At 34.1% G+C, this 18171-nt stretch overlaps 1 protein-coding gene across 27 annotated transcripts in view; it reads left to right on the top strand.

Moving 5' to 3' along the window:
- VPS13B (vacuolar protein sorting 13 homolog B) overlaps positions 1-18171 on the top strand; it is an 822207-nt gene that overhangs the window by 327950 nt on the left and 476086 nt on the right. For all 27 annotated transcript variants that reach the window (XR_013528186.1, XR_013528187.1, XR_013528188.1 and 24 more), the window contains 2 exons: positions 10674-10783; positions 15112-15259. Coding sequence is in view for 16 of the 27 variants with exons in the window: in XM_017965662.4 (XP_017821151.4) it covers positions 10674-10783; positions 15112-15259 (258 nt within the window). In the remaining 11 variants the exon portion in view is untranslated. The remainder of the gene's footprint in view (positions 1-10673; positions 10784-15111; positions 15260-18171) is intronic.

Here is an 18171-nt window from a genome sequence, read left to right as displayed (position 1 = left end):
CTGGAGTTCAGTGGCATGATCTCAGCTCACTGCAATCTCTGCCTCCCAGGTTCAGGCAATTCTCCTGCCTCAGCCTCCTGAGTAGCTGGAGGCACGTGCCACCATGCCCAGCTAATTTTTGTATTTTTAGTAGAGACGGGGTTTCACCATGTTGGTCTGGGTGGTCTCGAACTTCTGACCTAGTGATCCACCCATGTTGGCCTCCCAAAGTGCTGGGATTACAGGCATAAGCCACTGCGCCTGGCCTTAATTCTTTACTGTGTTCGTTATCAGAACAAGTCCTTGTTTGATAATTCCAATATCTGAGCCACTTCTGGACTGGTGTATTGATTATTTCCTCTTTTTATAATGAGTCATTTCTTCTTGCTTTTTTATGTTGCTTGGTATTTTTTATGTAATGCCAAATGTTGTGTGTAAAGAGAATGGAGCCTATGTTAAATAATGTTTGTGTCCACAAAAACACATGCCTCTTCTTTTGTCGTGGCATTAGTATAGTCGCATTGGGTCTGGTGTTTGCCTTTTATTCCATACTTGAGCTAGATCTGATTCTTTTAAAATTTATATTAAGTTCACTATAGGACCCAGTGTATTTTGAGAGCAAGATTAGGATTGTTGGTTTTGTATGGTTTGTAGTTTCTGCTTAGTTCTTCTGATACGCCTTCAGAATTCTGCATGCCTTGTTCACTTGTGCCTTAGGGAGGGGACTCTCTTAGAGCTGCTTTCTTTCTCCCAGACACAGCTTGCCCTTCCTGGTACTCAGTTTAAGGTTTAGAGTACTCATGAGATTTCTTTTTGTTCTCCTACTTTGCACTCAGACTTTATTCGTATCTATGGGCCTGTACTTCAGCGGGGGTCTTTCTCATCTTTCCAGCCCTGCTTCTCTTGTCATTCTCATGAGCAATTGATGGACACCTGTGGAAAATAGATGGCAAATGGATGGGATCCTCGTGTGCCTAGAGTTCTCAGTGATTCTAAACTAGCATGCATCCCCCACTAGGTCTTTTAACATTTGTTAAAAGTACAGTTCTTTTCTTCTTATCAACTTTCTTCTCATACTACTCTGCCAAGAATGAAAGCCACTATTCATTTTTTCTTTTTCCTATGAGAGACCTTTGACTTTTACGGTTTTTGTTCATTGAATTCCTTTAGGAACTCTGCTCTGATGAATGTCAGAAAGCTTTGATAGATTACATGTTTCATTCTTGTTGCTACAGTGGGGTAGAATTCTCTTGCAGTTTTGTACATCTTATGAGAAGAGGAAGTAATGAGCTAACATACACACAGCTACAAATCTTATAATTCATTTATACTAAATTTGATAATTCCCCTAGATAAAGTTGCCAGTAGTTAATCTCTGCTCTGTCAGCTAATCTCTGCTTTGTCATTACTTAATCTCTGACTCCTCTCTTGCCTGTATTCTTTACCCATGTTTTTGAAGTAGTGATTCTTCCTTTCTTTTATTTTTGTTGTTTCCGTAACCGTTTAGCCAAAGTTATCAAAATAATTCTTAAAAATTAGAGTAGCAAGTAATTTCTTAGGAGCTATCCAAATCTACACATTTCTTTAGTATAGATGCTGAATAGAAAAATAGTGAGTTTTAACAACTTAAATTAGATGTAAATTAATATTTTTTTCTCATTCATTGGGTTAAGAAAAAACACGCAATACGTCTTCCTAATATAGCTTGATATTTTATAGGACAGTCTCATTGACTGCAACCTTCTATAGCTGTCAAGAAGCATGTATGTTTAATTTTAGTACTGTGTAACTTTGGTCTCTAACTCTTATTTCAACTCTCATTCTTCAGTGTAGGATGTAACTGCAAATGACAGTGGCACCCTGATTTAACTAATAGGTGAAGCCTGAGTGGAATGTGGATAAGTGAGCCATTTGGGCAGTGAGGAGAGCAATAAACTGCACTTTTCTCATTAGTTGTCTCCCAGGCTAAAATTAAACAGAATAAAATGTTGCCAAATTTTAGTGATCTATGATGGGTCTTGTCTGTATCAATTAAGTATCAAACTAATTGCCCAGACATACATGGTAGAACTTGTGTGCTATTTTTAAAGGTTGGTATCTTGTAAATCGAGTATATGATGAAAAAACTCTCTAAATGTAAATAAACATTATTTCTAAATTGTAATTTCAACCAAATTGGTATTAAATTAGTGGATTATTCCCTGTTATCATCTATAATATTTATAAATTTTAAGGTTGGCTGTAAGTCATGAGGTCATTTTTTTGTATAATGTAATCATATAGCTTACATAGTTTGGTGAAGTTTTTTTTAACTTCTTAATTATAGTAAAATAAGATCTTCAAGTTTAATTTTCCATTTGAAAATATTTACTTTTTTTTTCATTTCTCTAAAATCTCAAATAAAATGGTGTGTCAATCATATATTGAGAATGTTTTTGAAAATTCACTGAACACAGTTATAGACACATCTGAAAAGACTTTTATAATAATTTGTACAATATGGAGAATAGCCGTAATTTCTCAACATACTTGTATCTTGTTCAGTTTGCATACATTTAAATTTTTATGCCATTTTGTTTACCATGTTTTTATCATAATTAAAAAATTCATAGTATATAACATGGCCTGTACTTAGATGCATAATATAAAAGAACATAATCCTGAGTTATTTAAAAAACCAAGTCAGTATCTTCTTTCTTTCTTTACTATTTTTTTTTCAATATAACATTAGGTACATATAAAAGTATGTAACATATGTAAGTATTGAATAAAATTATGTAATGAATATCATTTACTGTTGGCTGAGAAGTTGCTCACCAATTTATTTACCTTTATAAATTCTTTTCTCAAGTGATCTTTCTTTTTGTTTTGAGAGAACTTTCCTGATCTTCTCTTTATCTTCACTTGTTTACAACTTTTTTTTTCTTAGTGTAGATTTATTTTAATTATCCAGTTTGGGGTATGTTGGGCCTCCTAGATTTAAGGTTTATTATCTTTCAGCATTTCTGTAAAATACTTAGCCATTATTTTTTTTAAACTATATTGCCTTTCACCATTTTCTAGTATATCTTCCAAGTCCAGTAAGATGTTTGCTAGGTCTTCTCACTCAGACCTCTCTATCTCAAACTCCATTTTAAAAGTTTCATTATCTTTCAATCTGGGGTTGCATTCTAACTTATCTTGTTATGTATCTTCCATTTCCTTAATTCTCTCTTCAGCTGCATCTAATGTTCTTTATAACATGTTCAGTGAGTTTTTTACTTTAACAATTTGTCATTTCTATGATTTTCATTTTTCTTTGAAATCTGTCTACTCGCTAGGTCTTCTCACTCAGACATCTCTATCTCTAACTTCATTTTAAAAGTTTTATTATTTTTTAGTCTGGGGTTGCATTCTAAATTATCTTGTTATATATCTTCCATTTCCTTAATTCTCTCTTCAACTGCATATGGTTTTTAAAAAAATAAGTAATGGCTGCGTATTTTACAGAAATGTTGAAAGATAATAAACCTTAAATCTAGGAGGCCCAATATACCCCAAACTGAATAATTAAAATAAATCTACACAAAGCAAAAAAAAAAAAATGTATAAACAAGTGAAGATAAAGAAAAGATCAGGAAAGTTCTCTCAAAACAAAAAGATAGATCATCTGAGGAAAAAAATTATAAAGGCAAATAAATTGATGACCAAATTCTCAGCCAATAGTAAAGTGGTTTGCTTTCTGCACTCCTTGCTGATTTTTTGTTATAGGACACTTAAATGACAGATCATAATTTGTGGCTATCACCTAGCAATGAATTGGAGACTTTCTCAGAGAGAAAACTTTTTTCTGTTGTTTTTTTTTTTTCCCTAGTGTCTAGAGCTAAGGTCCCCAACCTCTGGGTCAGGGACCGGTACCAGCTCATGGCCTGTTAGGAACTGGCCACACAAAAGGAGATAAGCAGCAGACAAGCAAGCATTACCACCTGAGCTCTGCCTTCTGTCATATCAGTGGTGGCATTAGATTCTCATAGGAGGGCAAACCCAATTGTTCCTGCACATGCAAGGGTTCTAGGTTGTGTATGCTCTTTTTGAGTCTTGAATTAATACCTGATGATCTGAGGTTGAACAGTTTAATCCTGAAACCATCTCTCCACCCGCAAAGTCCAAGGAAAAGTTGTCTTCCACAAAACCAATTCCTGGTGCCAAAAAGGTTGGGGGGTACTGTTGTCTTCATAAGAAACTGTAAGGCTCATCTATCTCTCTTTTCTGCTGTCTCAAGTTTCAGAATCTCAGCTATATTTTTTTGGGGGGGGACAACAGAACTCCTTTTTCTAATGTTTCCTCTTCTACTTATAACTAGTTTCACAAATTTTCAGTAATTATTTTGGTGTTTACTTCCATATTTTTAAATAACATAGATTTTCTTGGTTTTTCTTGAATATTCATCTTGGAGTATTATTTCTTGACTTCTTACTGTGGAAAATGATAATTGGCTATCTTTCACTTTCTCCAGTCTTTATTACATGTTCTTATTTGCTCATACTCCCAACGTTATTATATCCTAAATTTGTTTGATTAAATTGTTTATTCATTTATTTCAGAATTTATATCATTCCATTTATTAACACTGTTCATGTCACAGTTGTCTTGTGTCTTATGATTAGCTATTCTTTCCTTTGTAACATTTGATGTATTTAATAATTGTGTTTTGTTGTTACCAAGCTTTCTATATACCTGTGACTGTTGTAAGTCTTGGAATTCCCATCACTTTTCTCCTGTGTTAGGTCCTTTGTCTTCTGGATCCAAAGTCGTCTTTCATCATGTAATTCACTTTTTCTTTTGGTGAATGCTTTCTTTATTGTTAATAAATAATATTTATTATATATGACATGTGATATTAGTTATAGAACGAATTACAGTACAAGGGGCTCATTTGACAGAAATTCATAGTAATTTAAATCTAATTATAATTTTATTTCTCTACATAGGTTTTAGAAAGGTCTTTTAACCTTTGATGTTGAAGTATATATTCCTGAATTTAAAGAAACCTTTTAAATTCTCTATATCATGTTCAATTAATTGCTTTAAAATCAAAAAGTCTTATAAATAATTTTTCATATTGGGGTAATATTCTGTTTCTCACACAGTAGCATTTTTTTGAGAGAATCAGTTGTTATAAGAATACAGTACAAATTAAATCTTACTGTATATATCATACTACTTTGTTTTTGTTAGTCTGTGGAAATGACAATCTTTGCTGTAATAGAGCTGCTAGAATTCTATTACAAAATGGGCTATCATATTGGTAAAGTCCTATTTATTCCCTTTAATATAGTATTTTTATGCTTTTATTCTGTGTTTAGGTGATACTTGAGAAATAGAAGAATTTAGGTCCTTATGAGAAATTTGCAATCTATGAAAGTAAGAATTATATGTTAAATTATATATTAAATATTAAATTGGGTTCACAGTTGACTTTAATTATGAATCCCCTTTTGCAATCATCTTACATTTAACTTTTCTGTGTCTTTCTTTTCTGACATTTGCTTGAGTGAATCATTGCTCACAGTACACATAGTGGTACTTAAGAAAGTACGTTACTTTTGTTGTCTGAGCATGCTGCCTAGGGATTTATACTGATTCTGGGCCCATGGAAAAAGTAGAACTACATGGTGGAACAGGAGTATACATGGAAAATTTTGGTTATTTGAAGATTCTGTGAAAATAGGATAAATTTCTTTTTCTCTTATTTCTTCTCTTCCATCCTTTTATTTCTGTCTTTTTATATAATAATTTTCATAGGACTTGTTATTAATACTAATTTTCCTCATTTAAATAATATATAAATTAATAGAACAAATGTACTATTTTCAGTTATCCTGAGAATCAGCTATCGTTTATTCTGACATACTCTTTTTTAGCCTCCTACCATGTGGCAGACATTAAAAAAAAAAACCTTTTAAGTTCAGGGATAAAAGTGCATGTTTATTATATATGTAAGCTTGGGTCATGGGGATTTGTTTTGCAGATTATTTCACTATCCAGGAACTAAAAAATAAACTAAGAGTTAGTTTTTCTTATCCTGTCTCTTCTCCAACCCTTCACCCTCCACTTTCTGATAGGCCCCAGTATCTGTTGTTCCTCTCTGTGTATTCATGTGTTGTCACCATTTAGCTGCCACTAATAAGTGAGAACATGTGGATTTTGTTTTTTGTTCCTGCATTAGTTTGCTAAGGATAATGGCCTGCATCTTTATCCATGTTCCTCAAAAAACATGATTTGTTCTTTTTTATGGTTGCATAGTATTCTATTGTGTATATGTAACACATTTCCTTTATCCAGACTGCCATTGATGGGCATTTAGGTTGATTCCATGTCTTTGCTACTGTGAATAGTGCTGCAGTGGACATATGTGTGCAGGTGTCTTTACAGTAGAATGAGTTATATTGTTTTTGGTATCTACCTTGTAATGGGATGACTGGGTTGAATGGCAGTTCTGTTGTTAGCTTTTTGAGGAATTGCCACACTGTTTTCCACAATGGTTGAACTAATTTACACTCCCACCAACAGTGTATAAGTGTTTCCTTTTCTCCACAATCTCACCAACCTCTTTTTTTTTTGTTTGTTTGTTTTTGTTTTTTGCCTTTTTAATAATAGCCATTCTATCTGGTGTGAAATGGTATCTCATTGTAGTTTTGATTTACATTTCTCTAATGATCAATGATGTGGAACTTTTTTTCATAAGCTTTTTGGCCACATGTATGTCTTCTTTTGAAAAGTGTCTGTTCGTGTTTTTTGCCCACTTTTTAATTTTTTTTTTTTAAATAGATTTGTTTATGTTCCTTATAGATGCTGAATATTAGCCCTTGGTCAGAGGCATAGTTTGCAAACATTTTCTCCCATTCTGTAGGTTGTCTGTTTAGTCTGTTGATGGTTTCATGATGGCATCATCATCATGAAATCTTTGTCTGTTCCTGTGTCCAGAATGGTTGCCTACATTGTCTTCCAGGATTTTTATAGTTTTGGGTTTTACATTTAAGTCTTTGATCCATTTTTGGTTTATTTTTGTATATGGTCTAAGGAAAGGGTTCAGTTTCAATTATTTGTATATGTGTAGCCAATTCCAGCACCATTTATTGCATAGGGAATCCTTTCCCCAATTGCCTGTTTTTGTCAGGTTTGTTGAAGATAAGATAGTTGTAGGTGTGTGGTCTTATTTCTTGGCTATCTATTCCGTTCCATTGGTTTATGTATCTGTTTTTGTAAAGGTGCCATGCTGTTTTGGTTACTATAGTTCTGTAGTATAGTTTGAAGTTGGGTAATGTGATGCCTCCAGCTTTGTTCTTTTAGCTTAGGATTGCCTTGACTACTCAGGCTCCTTTTTCATTTCATATGAATTTTAAAATGGGTTTTTCTAGTTCTGTGAAGAATGTCATTGGTAGTTTAATAGGAATAGCATTGAATCTGTAAATTGCTTTGGCTAGAATGGTCCTTTTAATGACAATGATTCTTCCTATCCATGAGCATGGAAAATTTCTCATTTGTTTCTGTCTTCTCTGAGCATGTTTTGTATTTCTCATTATAGGGATCTTTCACCTCCCTGGTTAACTGTCTTCCTAGGTCTTTTATTCTTTTTTTTTGGCAAGTGTGAATGGATTGGACTCCTGATTTGGCTCCCACTTGATGGTTGTTAGCGTATAGGAATGCTAATGATTTTTATCTGTCGAATTTGTATACCAAGACTTCACTAAAGTTCATCAGCTTAAGGAACTTTTAGGGCAAAACTATGGGATTTTCTAGATATATATTTTCATGTTGTCTGCAAAAAGATAATTTGACTTCTCTTCCTATCTGGATAGACTTCATTTCTTTCTTTTGCCTGATTTCTGTGGCCAGGACTTCCAGTACTATATCTAATAGGAGTGATAACAGAGGGTATCCTTGTTTTGTGCCGGTTTTCAAGGGGAATGCATCCAGCTTCCCCTGATTCAGTATGGTGTTGGCAGTGGGTTTGTCATAGATGGCTCTTATTCTTTTGAGGTCTGTTTCTTCAATATATAGTTTATTGAGAATTTTTAACATGAAGGGATATTGAATTTTATTTAAAGCCCTTTCTGTATCTATTGAAATAATCATGGACTTTTTAAGTTTTGAGATGATCATGGGATTTTTAGTTCTTTTTATGGGATGAATCACATTTATTTTTTTTTTTTAATTTTTTTGAGACAGAGTCTTGTTCTGTTGCCAGGCACCAGGCTGGAGTGCAGTGGCACGATCTTGGCTCACTGCAGCCTCCGCCTCCCAGGTTCAAGCAATTCCCCTGCCTCACCCTCCCAAGTAGCTGGGGCTACAGATGTGTGTCACCACACCCAGTTAATTTTTATATTTTAGTAGAGACAGGGTTTTACTATGTTGGCCAGAATGGTCCTGATCTCTTGACCTCGTGATTCACCTGCCTTGGCCTACCAGAGTGCTGGGATTACAGGCATGAGCCACCGTGCCTGGCCACATTTATTGATTTGTATATGTTGAACCAACCTTGCATTCCAGGGATAAAGACTGCTTGATCATGGTGGATAAGCTTTTGGATGTGCTGCTGGGTTAAGTTTGCCAGTATTTTGTTGAGGATTTTGGCACTGAAAACAACATTGGCCTGAAGTTTTCTTTCTTTGGTTGTGTTTCTGCCAGGTTTTGATATTAGGATAGTGCTGGCCTAATAGAATGAGTTAGGAAGGTTTCCTTCCTTTTCAACTTTTTTGAATTGTTTCAACTGGAATGGTACCAGGTCTTCGTCTAGTAAAATACAGCTGTATGTATATCTGTCTGGTCATGGAAGTTTTTTGGTTTGTAGGCTATTTATTCGTGATTCAATTGGAACTTGTTTTTGGTCTGTTCAGGGATTCAGTGTCTTCTTGGTTCAGTCTTGTGAGGGTGTATGTGTTTAGGAATTTATCCATTTCTTCTAGAATTTCTAGTTTGTATGCATGGAGGTGTTTCTGGTAGTCTCTGATGGTTATCTGTTTTTCTGTGGGGTCAGTAGCAACATACCCTTTGTTGTTTCTCTTTGTGTTTATTTGAATCTTCTCTTTTTTCTTCACTAGTCTAGCTAGTGGCCTATCTTATTAATTTTTTCAAATAACCAACCCATAGTTTTATTGATCTTTTCTAGGTTTTTTGTGTGTTGATCTTCAGTTCTGCTCTGATTTTGGATACTTCTTGTCTTTTGCTACCTTTGGGGTTGGTTTGCTCTTGGTTGTCTAGTTCTTTTACTTGTAATGTTAGTTTGTTAATTTAAGATCATTCTAACTTTTTGAAGTGAGTTTAGTGCTATAGATTTTCCTCTTAACACTGTCTTAGCTGTGTCCAAGAGATTCTGGTATGTTGGATCTGTGTTCTCATTAGTTTCAAAGAACTTCTTGATTTGGGGCATATTTTCTATATGCTACATATACAGCTGATAACAAAATAGACAAATATCCCTTCCTTCATATTCCATATATCCTAGCAGAGCTAATAATATTTGTATTAAAAATATATGTACAATTACAGAAACTTATTTACAGATGTATATAACCTTCACATAAACTGAGAATTGTATATTTGCTTTAGGTAATTTCTATTTGAATTACTTTTCATCAGAAAGGGTCAAAAATATGTTAGTTAGTAAGTTGGACTTGCAACTTGTTACACTTCAGCTTTGTGTTTCATGTCAGAATGTTAGCCTGCATTTAATCTAGGCTGCTCTTTCTTTTTGCTTTTGAACATTAAAAGTTGTAATTTTTCAATGATTTATTGAATGATTATAATTATTTCAAATCATGAATAAATTTTGTAATATAAATGAAAAAGTTATTTAGGAATATTTTCCCTAAAGTATTTCATTTTCAGGCCCAATATAAAAATTGTTCTTTCCCTAAAAAGTTGAACTTATTATTATATTTTATAGATGAATGCACTTTTAATGAGATTTAATTCACTTTACATACAATTATTTTATATTGTGTGATTCAGTGGTTTATAGTATATTCACCAGGCTGCACAATTATTTTCCAATTTCAGAATATTTTCATCACTCTCAGGAAAACCACATAACTCTCAGCAGTTATTTTTACTTTCCCCTCCCACAGGCCCTGGTAACCACAAATCAACTTTTGTCTCTCTGTTTTTGTCTCTTCTGGCAATTTCATATAAGTGGAATTCCAATACACACACACACACACACACACACACACACATTGGTCTGGCTGATTTCACTTATGTTTTCGAGATTCATCAGTGCTGTAGCATGTATCAGTACTTCATTTCCTTTTATGGATGAATACCTTTCCATTGTATGGAAACACCACATTTTATTTATCCATCAACTTGGAAATTTATATTGCTTTCACTTTTTGGCTCTTAAGAATTTTGCTGATATGAGCATTTGAATACAAGTTTTTGTGTGGGCATAAGTTTTCGGTGCCCACATTTCCTTGAAAAGACATATAGTTACAATATGACCCAGTTATGCCATACCATTTTCCAAAGTGGCTGCACCAGTTTACAATCCTACCAGCAATGTATCAGATTTGCATTCTTCCATATCCTTTCCAACACTTGTTACTGTTTGTTAGTTATATCATAGCTATCCTACATGGTGTAAAGTGATAAATAGCTTATTAGTTTTTCTTTAATGAGGAATTATATAACAATTTAAAAATCTTGTCTTTTAGGTGTTGTGCTTCTTTGCAGTGTACAAGGACTAGCAGTTAATATTGACCCAATCTTATATACGTGGCTCATCTATCAGCCTCAGAAACGAACAAGTAGACATATGCAACAGGTAAGAGATTTTTACAATTTTTTTCTCTTAATAAATATTTTTCTTATTTAGTAGAATTATATATGTCTTTTGATTGGTTCTTTTTTTAACAAATGTACCAGATTTCCTTTGTCTCTCATTTTACCTCTTTCAAACAATTCTATTCCTTATTTTGCATGAGAACTTGAGGAATTATACTTTTACCCCTTTCAAACAATTCTATTCCATATTTTTTCATGAGAACTTGCATGCCAATATAAAGTTTCTTTGACCACTAGTGGCGCTTTCCATGCAATGGCTTATAAAATGGAAACTAGTTAAACAAGCCCATTCAAAAGTGGGCAAAGGATATGAACAGACACTTTACAAAAGAAGACATACATGAGGCCAACAAACATATGAAAAAATGCTCATCGTCACTAGTCATTAGAGAAATGCAAATCAAAACTACCTTGAGATACCATCTCATGCCAGTTAGAATGGCGATCATTAAAAAATCAGAAGACAACAGTTGCTGGAGAGGATGTGGAGAAATAGGAACACTTTTACACTGTTGGTGGGAGTGTAAATTAGTTCAACCATTGTGGAAGACAGTGTGGCGATTCCTCAAGGACGTAGAAATAGAAATTCCATTTGACCCAGCAATCCCATTACTGGGTATATATCCAAAGGACTATAAATCATTCTACTATAAGGACACATGCACACAAATGTTCATTGCAGGACTGTTTACAATAGCAAAGACCTGGAATCAACCCAAATGCCCATTGATGATAGACTGTACAGGGAAAATGTGGCAGATATACACCATGGAATATTATGCAGCCATCAAAACGATGAGTTTGTGTCCTTTGTAGAGACATGGATGAACCTGAAAACCATCATTCTCAGCAAACTGACACAAGAACAGAAAAACAAACACCGCATGTTCTCACTCATAGGTGGGTGTTGAACAATGAGAACACATGGACACAACGAGGGGAGCACTACACACTGGGGTGTGTTGGGGGGACATGGGGGGGACAGTGGGGGGTGGGGAGTTGGGGAGAGAGAGCATGGGGAGAAATGCCAGATATAGGTGAAGGGGAGGAAGACAGCAAATTACACTGCCATGTGTATAGCTAAGCAACCATCTTGCATGTTCTTCACATGTATCCCAAAACCTAAAATGCAATAAATAAATAAAAAATAATAATTAGTTTAAGATGGTTACCTTTTATAGGATGCAGCTATGAAAAGCTTTAGGTATTTAGGGATCATGGGACATTTTTGGGCTTAAGGTAGAACAGCTCTGGGGCTAGAGTGCAACTGAAATTTTAGGAGAGCTGCAGTACCAGAAGGTAAAAGAATATAAGCAGGATAATAGAACGTTGTTAAAAATAAATACTGCTGGGCCAGGCACGGTGACTCACACCTGTAATTCTAGCACTTTGGGAGGCTGAGGTGGGTGGATCACAAGGTCAGGAGTTTGAGACCAGCCTGGCCAATATGGTGAAACCCCATCTCTACTAAAAATACAAAAATTAGTGGGGTGTGGTGGCAGATGCCTATAGTCCCAGCTACTTGGGAGGCTGAGGCAGGAGAATCACTTGAACCTGGGAGGCAGAGGTTACAGTGAGCCAAGATCACGCCACTGCACTCCAGCCTGGGCGATAGAGCAAGACTCTGTCTCAGAAATAAGTAAACTAATAAATAATAAATAAATAAATACTGCTTATTTTGATGTTTTTGACAAAGGTAGTCATATTTCTAGAATAGTGGAGAAAATTACTGGTCTTACTTCTTATCTGGTATCACTTAATCCCTGACATGCAGCACCTTTATTAGCTGTCATTCAACAAATATAGGTACTTTGTATACAGGTGTGTACAAGGCATACAAGAGCCTTACTCTTGTGTTAGAAAGTGGTTTTGCTAGGGCTTGACCTTTTAATTCTTGGCTGTGTGAAAATACACCCAGAGTTGGCTGGGCACAGGGGCTCACGCCTATAATCCCACCACTTTGGGAGGACAAGGCAGGTAGACCACAAAGTCAGGAGTTCAAGACCGGCCTGGCCAAGATGGTGAAACACCGTTTCTACTAAAAATAGAAGAATTAGCCGTGTGTGGAGGCAAGTGCCTGTAATCCTAGTTACTTGGGAGGCTGAGGCAGGAGAATCGCTTGAACCTTGGGGGAGGGCACAGAAGTTTCAGTGGGCCAAGACCAGACTACTATACTCCAGTCTGGGTGACCGAGTGAGATACCATCTTAAAAAAAAGAGAAAGAAAAGAAAATACACCCAGAGTTTTAGCTATCCAAAGGTTTTTTGTTTGTTGTTTAGTATTGCCAGTACTGTGAAAATTTATTGGATCTATAAAACTTTGTGCTTTCATTAGTTGCATCTTTCAGCTATTATGCTTGAATTCAGATTGAATTCACACTGTATAGCACATAAATTTTCTCTAGTTACTTATTACATAGTTGACCCTAGAACAACACCAAGGCTAGGGACACCAGCTCCCAGGTTGGTCAAAAACTTATGTATAACTTTCGACTTCCTCCAGAGTTAACTAATAGCCTACTGTTGATCAGAAGCCTTAACAATAACAAATAGTTAATGAACACCTATTGTATATATTATACGTATTATATATGATACTCTTACAATAAACTAGAGAAAAGAAAATGTTATTGAGAAAGTCACAAGGAAGAGAAAATACTATATAGGACGAAAGTAGATTATTCCTGAAGGTCTTCATGTTGAATAGTAGGCTGAGGAGGAAGAGGAGGAGGGCTTTGTCTTGCTGTCTCAGAAGTGGCAGATGTGGAAGAAAATCCACATGTAAGTGAACTCATGGGGTTCTAACTCATGTTGTTCAAGGGACAGCTGTATATTAATTTTAATCCTGAACTTGGTTGTAAGTTTTTAGAGTTTGGATTGTATTCCAGGTATATAAATGGACAGAAATTCAAGGGATTATGGAGTCACTAAATATTAGAGCATAAAGAGGTTTTCTAGTAAATATCTCTACCCCTCATTAATTTTTAGATGAAGAAAGTTAAATGCATCACAGCTTAACAGCATGTGGAGCATTTCTCATCTAAGCCTTAAAAATGATTTCTAATTTAGATTTGTGTATCATCAGTTTGACTAAATACTGGATATGAAAGCAGGTATTCTCTATGTTGTAATGCTTCTGACAATTTATTTAATCTTTTCTTTCTCTAATTTTTGAATTTCTTGTCCTTTTATTAACTCAGCCTGACTAGCAACTTGTAAAATAATATGACCTTTTCGCTGTCAGAACATGATTTTATTATATAGCCATATAATAAACATGTTTTCATTGAAATACTTTTTCATAATTTAAATTAGTATTGTACGTTAGGTGAGGCTTAAGGTTGGATCTATAAAACTTTGGTTGGGGTATTGAAGATAACATTAGAATACACTGCAGCCTGACCAACCACCACCAGATTCACCATCTGATACAGCTGTGTTACAGTTATCATCTGTTATTTCCCAAGCTACAATTTTCTTCTAAAATTGTGGCTAAAGCCCAACATTTGGTGATTGTTTTCCAACCACTTCAGCATTGATCTTTGTGATCCTATGGCAAACTTAAAAGTGCCTTTTTTTGCCAATAACATGACAGAATTGTATTGGGCATCATCAGCAGTAACATCAGATTTTATTTAAGTGAATAAAGATGAAACAGCTGCTTTATTGTCTAGCTCAGTCCTCATGCATTCAATAGACGATCATAATATTTTTCAGCTTTCTCTAACTATGTTTTTCTGTGCCTTCCGAATATGCTATGGATATCTTTTGTGTGACAAAATACAGAGATTTTCAGTATTCTTCAAAAAAGTTTGACTATTCATATTAAACATGTACATAATCAGTTCATAAAAGTATGTTTCTAAAAATATTTTATAAGCATAACTTTATAAGCATTCTTTTCCATTTTTTGAAATCATAATTTTCAAAGTGAATTTTAATTTTAACTTGCTGTTTCCATATTAGTTTAATACTTCTTACTAAAACGGTTTCTGGGTACTTACAGGCTCTTTGGTTTTTACTTAGAATTTTAATTTAAAATTTAAGTGGATAAACATTGGTGTGTGTTTGTGTGTGTGTGTGCGCGCGTGCGTGTGTGCGTGTGTGAGAGAGAGAGAGAGAGAAAAAGAGAGAGAAATAAAGGGTGGGGTGCAGGGAGAGGTGACTGGAGAGAGGGAGAGATTGATTGATTTAAAATAATGACGTCTCAGCCCCAACTTCTAAAGGACTGTCCTCAGTTTTGCCCTGTTTAATCTTTGCTGCTTAAGAAATAGTGACTAATTCAGTTTTTCATTCTGGCTCTTTCCAGCAACCTGTGGTAGCTGTTCCTCTTGTTATGCCAGTTTGTAGAAGGAAAGAGGATGAGGTGTCTATTGGAAGTGCACCCTTGGCAAAGCAACAGTCATATCAGGCCTCTGAATATGCCAGCAGCCCTTTAAAAACAAAAACAGTAACAGGTATGTGTCAAGTACTGTAATGGATTATGATTTTACTCCACTTTTAACCTATTAAGTTACCATTTACAATTTCATGGATGCTGACCAAAGACATGAAACTCCTCATGTCAAGACAAAGAACTTTATTATCCACAGCATTAGTCACAGTATTAGCATTTCCTTGTGTTAGTGCCCTGAGCTCAGCTCCCATAGATGGCATGAAGAGGGTGAGGAATTCTGAATTTAGGGAACCTGAACCTTTTATAATGGGTAGAAAGCATGCCTGCCCTTTTCTCCAGAGGGAGGCGCTGTGTCTCCTTTGCGAGGGTGTAAGGAAACTTGCCTTTTGCTCAGATGCAGGATCATATTTCTGCCTTTTGAGGCTATTCACTATGCAAACATCCTTAAAAACACAGTAGTGAACAAACACACTCACTGCCTCTACTTAAGAGACTCATAGAGAATTGTCTCTCAATAGTATGTCCCTTCTTTAAGTGAATTCTTGAAAACCACAGTGCATCTTAATCATCTTTCCTCCTCTTTCTCTCATATTCCCAGCTAGATCATCTATGCAAATATAAAGTATAACTATTCTTCTATAAAATTATTTGATTTTGTTTTGTGTAGTAAAAAAGAATTTTACATATATAATTTGTCAATATATAATAAAAAAAGAACTTTCTGATTTCATTTTGTGATTTTTTTTTTCTCCTTAGCCTCTAGTTTTTAAGATAATTGGCCACTTTCCTTGGATAATTTTCTATCTTTTCTTCAACTTTATTTCTTACAACTCAGAGATTCCCAACCATATTGAAAAAGGTTTTATAGTTTCAGTAAATCAGAAGCACTTATCAAGTCTTTTATGGGCAAGACTATTTTAAGTGAAATTAAAGGCAGAAATATTAATAAGATGATTCCTACACTTAAAGAATTTAAAATATGATCATATATATGAGGAAATTCAAATTAGCATTTGTTGTATTTTAAATCATATTTAACAACCAAAATGCTGAAATAAATTTTTGTCATATTTTATACATAAGTATTATTTTGTGCTTTATTATTTTTCCTAAATATGACATCAATTATGTTTATTTTGTGGAATCATTAGACTTCTGCTTGTCCATAACCACAAACCTTCTACTTTGTTGAGATTTTATCAATTGACAAAAATGCCTGTGTCTCATTTTGTATCATGAAAAATTATATAATTTATGTTGAGTTTTGATATAAAATTAAATATTCTTTCCTTTAAATGCCATGTTAAGTTTAAGACTTTAGGTTTTACATAAAGGTTTATAATTGAGCTGGTAATTTACATAAAGATTTATAAACATAACTTTTTAGTTAAGAAATGTCTATTAGTGAAAATAAATGGTAAGAATTACCTTACATGCATATAAACCACATATTTAAAATAATGGTTAAGGATAATTAATAGTAACAGAAAATGCTTATAATATAAATGAAAATAGATGATATAAAACTATATAGAATATGTGATTACAGATTATAAAATGCATCTGCATATGCTTGGAAAAGTTTATATGTAAACTCATACCAATCACTTATCAATTCATAAATAATATCAGTTGATCTCAGAATTATTTTGCTTTATTATACTTTAAGTTTTTATAAGAAATTCATAATTTTTAGTGAGGGAAAATAAATAACAAAAGTTGAAAACCTAATTTCTCATTAATTATTACTTTATAAACTATGAAAACATAACATTGTTTTTTATTTTAAATTATTAATATGAACTATGGTTCTTTCCTTTAGAATAAAGGATAATTGTGTATTCTGTCTTTGGTGTTCCCCCATCTTTAGAACCCTCAAATATCCTATAGATAGTCTTCTTACAGATAAGGACATGTGTATTTCACCAGATACATATTCTTACTTAAGCTTTCATAAAAATTAATAGACATCCAGCTAATGCTTGTGATTGCCGTTTGGTGACTGTGAGCATTTATAGAAGGTAAAAGGCCTTGAGAGTGTAACATTTATTGTTTATGAATTCTATTTCTTCCCCCTTGGGTGCCCACTATTTTTTAATTCTCTGGGGAACTTGGCAGTGGTACTCTCTCTTTTTTCGAGAATACTCTGTGCTAAACATTTTCTTTACTTAGAATAATATTTTAATACTTCGTTTTATTTTTAAGGGATACAGTCTAAAAAGGATATGGTCTTCTTTTTTAGATTAAAATTATATTTTATAATTTCTTAGAATGTATACATCTAAATTTAGTTATCACTGTTTTAATTATTATTTATATTGCATCATGAATTGTAATGAGTTTGTTAAGATATTCATAGTCTTTTGCACATCTGCCTACCTTTTTTGGTTGTTGGTTTTATTTTTTTAACCGTCTTAGCCATTTTCAGTAGCATTAGATATAAATCAGTAGCATTAGGTATAATCACATTGTCGTAAAATGCACACTGTATTTTTTAACTGCATGTTACAGTGGAGAAACGTTAGTGTTGTTTATGCCTAAGTTCTTAGTAAAATTATTTTTTAAATTTTTATCCTCGCAGCCTATGGTCCAATGTTGATTTTAAGTTCATCCTCAACAAGTTATATAGTGGTTTTGGCACAGAAATACTAAGACCTGCTGATACTGCCCATGGTTTGATTTTGCTTTTCAATTATTCAGTGATAAGCAGACCTTTTCCTCTTCCAAACTGAGTTAGTCAATGCTAAGTGGCTGGCTGCAGGGGGACATGCGCTTGATGGCTGGAAATGCGTTGACAGCAGAATGCCACTATTTTAATGATACAGTCACGTAAAGGCATACTAAGCCAGAATAAAAAGTTACTGTTCCACATGAAGTTAATTTATTATCATAGCATTGTAAATAATCTTCCAGAGAATCTGTATATCCTTCCAAACAATGAAACCCCTAAGAGCTATGACATCTGTTTACCCT

The sequence above is a fragment of the Callithrix jacchus genome, chromosome 16 (assembly GCF_049354715.1).
Source record: "Callithrix jacchus isolate 240 chromosome 16, calJac240_pri, whole genome shotgun sequence".
NCBI lineage: Eukaryota > Metazoa > Chordata > Mammalia > Primates > Cebidae > Callithrix > Callithrix jacchus.
The sequence above is the reverse complement of the archived record's forward strand: the minus strand, read 5'-3'. Positions and strand labels throughout refer to the sequence as shown.